This window comes from Octopus bimaculoides, chromosome 2 (genome assembly GCF_001194135.2).
Source record: "Octopus bimaculoides isolate UCB-OBI-ISO-001 chromosome 2, ASM119413v2, whole genome shotgun sequence".
NCBI lineage: Eukaryota > Metazoa > Mollusca > Cephalopoda > Octopoda > Octopodidae > Octopus > Octopus bimaculoides.
This window is the reverse complement of record NC_068982.1, coordinates 152,514,412-152,523,444: the sequence shown is the minus strand read 5'-3', so window position 1 is coordinate 152,523,444 and position 9,033 is coordinate 152,514,412. Positions and strand designations below refer to the sequence as shown.

Sequence of the window (9,033 nt, the reverse complement as noted above, 5' to 3'; positions counted from 1 at the left end):
ATATAAAGCAGCGTGTTAAGTCCTCGCGAAAAGGACTCATTACAGGAACTGCAGTAAATAATTTATTCGGCATAAATAGATGGTGACTGTGAGTTTGGAGTTGCATTGGCAAGATTTCGCGCGACATAAATAATTTAGAACTGTGTATAGGTAAATAAGTGAAATTACTACATAGAATGGTAGGAAATCTAAGACGATGATGTCTGCATTATTTTTCCCAAAATATAAATGAGCAAACTGGAAATGAGAAGGAAAAAATAAAATGGTGTAATATAAGGTAAGATAATAAGGGTCATGTATACGAGATATGCAAAATGTATATAATTGCATGCACACACACAGACACACACACAGACACACACACATACACAGACACACACACATACACAGACACACACACACACACACACATACACAGACACACACACTCATATACACACATACACACACGCATACACACATACAGGCACACACACATACTGAAACACACACACACAACCGGAATTCGAATGAGTATGTGTGACTGCACGAAGATACACCTATCTACATTCTGTATAACTGAGATACATGTAAGTATATTAACATTCACACAGATATATACTTATGAATATGTATGTGTATAGATATACATACATATTTATATATGTATATGTGCATATATATATATTTATACACATATCCATATATATCTACATACAATACATAAATATTTATATGTGTGTGTGTATACATATACATTATCACACACGTACACACACACACACACACACACACATATACACACACACATACACACACACACACACACACATACACACAAACATGTATACCTATGTGTACATAGGTACTCATATATGTGTACCTATGTAATGAATTACATGTATGTACCAGTTCAATAGTATTCAAGGCGACAAAAAAGACCACCGTTCTTTCTAGTTTCTTATCTGCAAGTATTTTCCGTCAGAATCCAAACATTACTTTCTTTAAGACACTGGTGTTTCTTCGCACTTTATATCTTTAAGCTCCCTACTGACTGAAAATATGCTGCACACAAAAAAGCATTGTACAATTTACACAATTCTTTAAAAACATGTTTTTTTTTTTTTCTTTATTAGAACTTTATAACTACAGTTAAGCAACTGTCTCAAATAGTTAATTTTTCATGTAACTTTATTTTTAGGCCAGGTTACATTTCGCCTTGAAAATACTCTGCTTACATGAATAATCGATTTGGCATGGATACATAAATACTCGTGAAATTTTGTACTTCTAAATATTAGGATTTTTATAGAAATATATAAATGCCTGTGATATCCTATTTGCCTTTCATTTGCTTTCGAAAAAGATCAAGTTTTGTTTCATATTTCTCTTATTTTTTGCCAGCTTAGTGAAAAGACGGGAAATGAATTTGATGTGATAGGAAAAGAGTTTGAAAATATTCGTTTTAAAGGTAAGTAGAACCATTCAAATATTTTCTGAATGCATATGTTTTTTTTATGATTTAGTAAGAACAGGAGAGGCAGCTCCCGTAACGTTTTTCTGGGGCTCCACCTAGGAAGTTATCCTCAGATCAATGACTTATCTCAAATCTCTTATCTCGTGTCTCATAGCTTACCGCCTACACTTTTTTCTGCAAAATAGGGGTAATTTATCCTATTCATGCTATGTTATTAGCATTATCCTGCAATTGAGAATTTAAAATCACTTCTTTAACTTTCTAAGACATCTCAACGCTTCTAAAAACAAACTTCGTTTGTTTCTTTACGTTTATCGTAATTTGAATTTATCTCAAATATTTTCAAATAAGGTTGGAACTGAGTGACGGTTTATATTTGTCGTTGAAATTATGGAATTGTAGTTAGATGCAACTTGATCTTTCATATTCCTATGCTTTATATTATTTTTCTGTTGGCTTGAGGCTAAAGCTTTGTGCATATGAAGCATCAGTAAATAACCAGTTTAACACATTGTCTCTTTAATCTCTGTTTGGCTCACACATATACACATTTTACTCTGTTCATCCCTTATTATGAATTCTTCAGTGTGTGCAACATTGTACTTGGACATGCATTTTACATGAGAAATTTCGCGATACACTACATTGAACACTGAATGATTTGCTTATTTATCTCATTTAATCATAGCATGTATTTACAGCCAACCGCATACTAAGACAAATTTATCCCTGCCAATATAAAAAGATAGGAAAACAATAAATAAACAATCACTGGTGTTGCAAATAGCCACATGACTGAGTAAAAATATATGCAAACGAAGCAGTATTAAATTTAAATAACCATCTGTATATCATACTTAATGCAAATACATCGTGAAAGGCAAATTTACTGCAATATTCGTCCGGAGATAGTACCACTTATGGATGTGCTTATAAGGTTATGGAAGTGCTATGAAGTTTAGATGTTACCACGAGATGGTCAGATGATACACCAAAGAAAGTGTTGTATGCTTCACAGGTGTGGCAAGCTAAGCTTTGAAACCGTTTGGAGAAGTATGGGTCCACTTCTTTCCCGGTCTCTTCTGAAAATAAGTGGCCAGGTATTGAAGTTTTTTTTTTTTTTGTTTTTTAATATATTTGTCAAATTACTCTTTAGCATCGGCATTCCGGGTGGCATCGTTTATCGTTTTATCAATATTACAAGTAGCTGCTGGTAGTAATATATTCTCCAGAAATGTGACATAATCGATGTCTTGGCCGCACCTTGTAAGTTTAAGGGTTTGACTGCCTCTTTTGTCCTGAAAATGCACAATCTTCGAAATGTGGCGCGATATAACGATTATAAGTTTATGAGAGGATACTCCTCGTGTAACCATTAGTATCATCGTCAGGTTTACATGAAATATACAAATGCATAACCTGTATTGATGTGTAGATTGTCTTTCTTGCGGGTTTTTGTCATGGTACACATGTCACGTAATTTAGGGATCGCATGGGGTATAGTCGAAAAGTGAGTATTTTTGAATTCACTGACCACTCATAAGATATTTATTTCTGATCACTTTGGAGTGCTCGGTTGATGTAAAGTTTTGTAGAGCCGTATTTTATCATAGGTTTTCTGAGTGATACCATCTCACACTCAAAGGTTGTCTGCATCGATCCTAAGTTTCTTGCTCTTTCCTTCTGAGAAAAATCCTGTCAATACAATTGTTTCTGTGGAAACTTCCAACTAATATCGGGATCTTATGTGGTTTAATATCTATGGGGAACATTCTCTCTATAGATCAGTCAAGCTGATGAGCAGAAGGTATTCGTCTTGTTTCTCTTTCCAGGTGTTACTACTGCAAATGCATTGTCAGTTATCGTATTGTTGTACGTGGAAAGGTCCGACCACCATACCTTTAAAGTGCGGTGTAATATTTTTTGATCATTCTAAAGTTGTTCACATATTTTCGTCAAGAACTATACGTTAGGCAGAACAGAGGATACAGAGAGACTACTGATGCAAAGATCTGGATCTGGAAGACAGTTATTCTGTGTTCAGTTATCAAATACCAAAATTTTCTGACACGTTCCAATGCAATATTCACTGAAAATGTCACTAAATCCAAGTTTCTCGATATTTATAAGATTTACAATATAAATTCGTCTACACAGAAATTATGAGTTATATTGGTGCAGCATACTGTTGCAGACTGCATACATAACCAAAGGATTTGTGGAGTAGGAAATGACAACGGATTTAATGCCAAAATAAACAGAAATTAAAGCAGGTTGTCTCCTTGAAATATTGTTGCTGAAGTTTTTCTAACAGCATATGCAATCGCTCTCCGTTACTTGTGGGATGACTTTTCTAACTGAAGTTTTAAAACGCTTTAAAAGAGTGTATATTCCACTATCACCTCTGACGGACCAGTTCCATACGGAGATACTTGAGAGTTGAATGATAGCAGCAGTAGTTTGCTTACATTTTTATCGGTCTCCTATAGTTGATTTGGGCACTTTTGAATGTGTTTAGAAAATCAACAAGCATCATAAGAGTTGCGATCTCAATTGTTATATAAGTCAGTCATTTTTCGGATAAAGATAAATGCTCGTTGTCGAAGAAGTTTAAGTCTGAGCGAAGCTTTGTCCCATTATTTTTTTATTCGCTTGATATGGCCATCAAAGAAATCTTTTCCTAAGAACATAATAGATCTTGATTTAAATGAAACGACCAAGTAAAGTGAGAATAACGTCACCTTAGATAGTTCGAAGACTTGATAAAATTGCTGATGTTGGCAGAACTGCTGGTATTGATATCGGTGTTGTTATTAATGTCAGCCATGATCGTAAAAGCAAAATCACTCGTTGTGAGATGTAATCCTATCCGAAAAATGGCAAAAAAAGTGTTTCTGTTGAAGGAAAAATACAGGTAGGTTGGCCTAAACTTAGAGGAAAACGTTCAAAAGCAATTTTAGATGATCTTCAATGCATGCATGTCAGTTGTTAATGTCAGTTTGCATTGATGGATGGATGGATGGATGGATGGATGGATGGATGGATGGATGGATGGATGGATGGATGGATGGATGGATGGAATATGTATGTGTATGTACACATGTCAAATACATTTATTTCTATAATTTACTTTTCAAATGAATATCGACTGCAATGTGAGATGAAATCAAAATCTTTAAATGATTTGGTGATATACCAATTGGATGGAATAAATTTTTCAAGCGATTATGGCCCCTCAATATAACAGATAGAGTGTTGTTTTCTGATGTATCAGGTGAAGTTATCGTTGTATTATTTACGAATATAGCTGAAAATTTCCAGTTACGTTAATTGTTGAAAGGAGATGAATAACTTGCATCAAAATCGATTATCTACCACAGCTTACTGAATTCTCAATTGCGAATGTAATTCTAAAAGTTTGTGCATTCCAAACATTTGACCAAATGTTCCCGTAACATGTTACCTCACTATAATGTGGTTATGCCGAAGGGCTTGTGAAATAAACCGACGTCAGTTTTCGACAGTTAATCCGTTAGTTATTGTAATGTTTAGCCCCGAATCGGCTCCGATTTAGTAGATTTTGATCAAAAGTATTCCAATCGTGACAATTCGCTTTATTAATTTTATTTTCTTTCAGATATCATATATCAAATGCTGTACTATCTAAATATTGTCTAAGTTATAATTTTTAAGATAGCAGGGCATGATTTAACGGGATTTTGGCTGCTATGTATAGCAAGCCATGCAACTATACGTTTATGACTTGAATAACGAGATAAGTTTTGTACAGTTTTTGGACGTTACTAAAATAAACAAAACATTGGTTATGTTTGACAGATTTTCTGAAACTTAAAATTAGTGTAGCAGTATGTAATAAGGGAATATGACACGTCCAGACACTAATCAAAATATTAGTCAGCCGAAACATAAATGGAGTTGATTGATTACAAATTATGACTTATGTGCAATGCTGGTATTTAACAAATGTGAAGAAGAGTTGGATTCCAGTCTAGAGCTAAGGTATTATTTATATTTCTTCGTAATTTATTTACTTAATCTAATCACATATTTATGTAAAGTCCAGCGAAGGAATCACTACGTGCTTATTCCATCATTTGGGAAGAGCAACCAAATATCTCTTTAATCACATTCCATGATCTCAAAACAATAAAGGACTTGTTAAGACAATATACCGAAAGTAATGCAAAAGAACGCATGTCTTTTTAAGAATTGGCGCAAGAGCTCAAATTGCATGCAGGCTTTGAGAGTTTGAGTAACTCAATCTCTATAATAATACTTCCTGTTCTTCATTACAGGTATATATGACGGGTTCAAGCAACGTGCCGTCATTGTCGAAGGAGAGCACAGTCCTTCCGCTATCCATAAATAGGTTACAGTTTCGTTATGGAGATGACATTGGCAAAATGAAGCATTTTTAATAAGGGGCAACTAACACTGAAAACAAACCAGGCAGCAGGAGACAATCAACTATGTCTACTGACACAAATCGCCAGCGAGTAGACAAATTGGAAAGACGAGTCAAAATCTGTAAGCTTGCTCCACACCTGGGCTATGGTCATAAAGCGTTATGGAAGATGTTCGAAGACTTTGGGTATTGAAAATTGTGTGTCAAGAGTGTACCTCAGCAGTTGACACACTATTTGAAGAAGAAACACATGATTTGACACACGAAATCCGCTCTGATTTTGAAATAAATGAAGCGTTCGAAATAAATGAAGACAAGGTTTTCCGACCTGGTGACAGATGATGAAACGTGAGCGTATCTTTGTGATGCGAGGACGAAGTTACAGTCTATGGAATGGTTGACATACCTTTTCTCTGAAACCTAAATTCAAGAGTTAGCAATCGGCACAGAAACTGATGGTAACCGTTTTAGAGGTCATTTTCCTTGATTTTCTGAAACATGGTTATACCGACAAGAGTGAGTGGTACATTGAGACACTAAAAAAGCTTAGAGAAAGCATTGGTGGGGGAAGAGTCCGAATAAGATTTGAAAACTATCCACATTCACTAAGATGACGTGCAACTTCTCATATCTTTGACAACAAATCAGGCATTCAGCAAATTGTGCTGTCAATAATTGCCCCATCCCCCGTAGAGCTTGGATCCAGCGCCTTCTGATTCCTGCCTGTTCGATCCAAAGAAGGACACTTTCTAGAAACAATAATTTGATAATATAAAAGTAACTCTGAAAGAATGAATACAACAGCAGATACCTAAAATTTTTTCAAAGAGGATTCAAGAGTTGGGTTAAACGATGTTTTAAATGCCTCGCTTGTGATGGAGAATACTATCTTTATGTAGAGGAATAGTTACTCTACAAACATGTGCAATTTTTAATGAACTATATCAGATAATAAAATAGTTATGTTCACAGCTGGGCACATACTTGGCATGTATCACTAAAGCTCATAGATAAGACCATATAAGCCTGGTGATTTGACACTGACATATGTACTTAATTAACTACCGTTAATCAGCTTTTCGTAGCATTTCACCTGTCATCACAAAAGTTGTAGCAGGGGTTCCGTGTAAGCAAACATGTTGACTCTCTCCAATGCACCGCTTCCCTGAAAACAGTTGCTAAAATACCTACACGTATGTAATGAGATTCGAATAGGATGTGTCCATTGTATTTTGTCAAACCCTCATTCTATGATGGAGAAAATAGTCGAGAAACATCTTCAATATTTGCATTTTGAATCTATTCTCTATCTTATCCTATAATCTGCAATTTACTGCAGCTTGTTTCTTATATCAATGGGTTCTACTCCACTTTTCTAATACAATATGAGTGTGTGTGCATTCATACACATATATATACACATCTATGCATATGTACATATATGTATATGTATGTGTGTATACATACATACATACATACATACATACATACATACATACATACATACATACATACATACATATGTTGGCACACCGTCGCTTTCGATGACGAGGGTTCCAGTTGATCCGATCAACGGAACAGCTTGCTCGTGAAATTAACGTGAAAGTGACTGGGCACTCCACAGACACGTGTACCCTTAATGTAGTTCTCGGGAATATTCAGCGTGGCACAGTGTGACAAGGCTAACCCTTTGAATTACAGGCACAGCAGAAACAGGAAGTAAGAGTGAGAGAAAGTTGTGGTGAAAGAGTACAGCAGGGTTCGCCACCATCCCCTGCCGGAGCCTTGTGGAGCTTTAGGTGTTTTCACTCAATAAACACTCACAACGCCCGGTCTGGGAATCGAAACCGCGATCCTATGACCGCGTGTCCGCTGCCCTAAGCACTAGGCCATTGCGCCTCCACACATACATACATACATACATACATACATACATACATACATACATACATACATACATGCATGCATACATACATACATACATACATACATACTTACATATGTATTATTGTTATATTGTCCTAGAGTCATTCTGCCAATTAAAAATACAGGCAGTAGTTGTAGTTGTAGTCTTTCACCTTGTTCAATGTTCTCTTTCTGCAATTAGTTGTCTTCCTTTTGAACGATATGAATAGGTATTTGAATATTTGTGTGAAGTTATAACTGGGGTGTAGTTATTTGTCTATACATATGAGTGAATGTATATGTTTGTAAGTGTCTGCATATTTCTTTTATTACTTTTGTTTTAGTTTTAGCTTCTGTTCAGGTTTTCATACTAAGTTTTGTGATTGTTTGTAAGTAACTTTATACTAATCAGTCAAATGTACTTTCAATGAGTGCTGCATAGATTGACCGTGTGTGAAAGAGCAATACGTCACAGAGATATGGATCTCACCTGATCTTTGCAGAACATTGGTATTTGACGCGATCTGATGTATTTTTCAGGTCTGAAAGGGAACGTAGAGGAAGTCTCCAGGATTTCAGCACAGTTGTTTTTGATATGTGCTGTGATTGTGTAGTGTTGTTATGTTGATTGATATAACTCCGTTGGAAGCTGTATTTGAGATCTTTAATCATGGCAACAGTGAAGATTTGTTATAAGATATCTAAGTTGCATATCAATGACGCCTCAGTACAGAGCTTTAGAGACGAATGAAGATGTCAGCTACTTATGTGATTAAAAGTAGATAGTTTATGTATAGCGCGAAATTTGGCGGATGGAATCAAAACCCCGTCTGTGGAGAACACTAGGGTTGATACTGTATAAGTTAGAGACAGACGGGTAGATATACACATGAGCGCTCACTGATATGGTGCGATCTGACGGGAACCACTAATCTTAGAGAGGTGAATATCTGAATGAGTGAAGAGGAAGGAGTAGGAGGATTTAGAAAAAATATGTAGAGTTTTTTTTATGCCAAAGTGAGAGGCTTTAGGGAAGAAAATCTGTTATTGCTCATGATGGAAGCTAAAAGAGAAACACAGAAGACCAGTACAGCTGAAATAGTACGCAACAGCTACAAGAACCTGCGTTTCATTTCCTGAATACATAAAATTATTGCAGAATTAGCCTTTTATGCTATACCTAGCATTACTGGAGGTATATGTAGAGATGTATACGAACACACACACACACACACACACACACACA

General features: G+C 35.7%; 1 protein-coding gene across 3 annotated transcripts in view; it reads left to right on the top strand.

Annotated features, from left to right (window-relative positions):
• The window catches only part of LOC106870474 (putative carbonic anhydrase-like protein 1), a 497,991-nt gene that overhangs the window by 445,387 nt on the left and 43,571 nt on the right, over positions 1 to 9,033 (top strand). For all 3 annotated transcript variants that reach the window (XM_014916580.2, XM_052965675.1, XM_052965676.1), the window contains exon 6: positions 1,384 to 1,450. In XM_014916580.2, the coding sequence (XP_014772066.1) occupies positions 1,384 to 1,450 (67 nt within the window). The remainder of the gene's footprint in view (positions 1 to 1,383; positions 1,451 to 9,033) is intronic.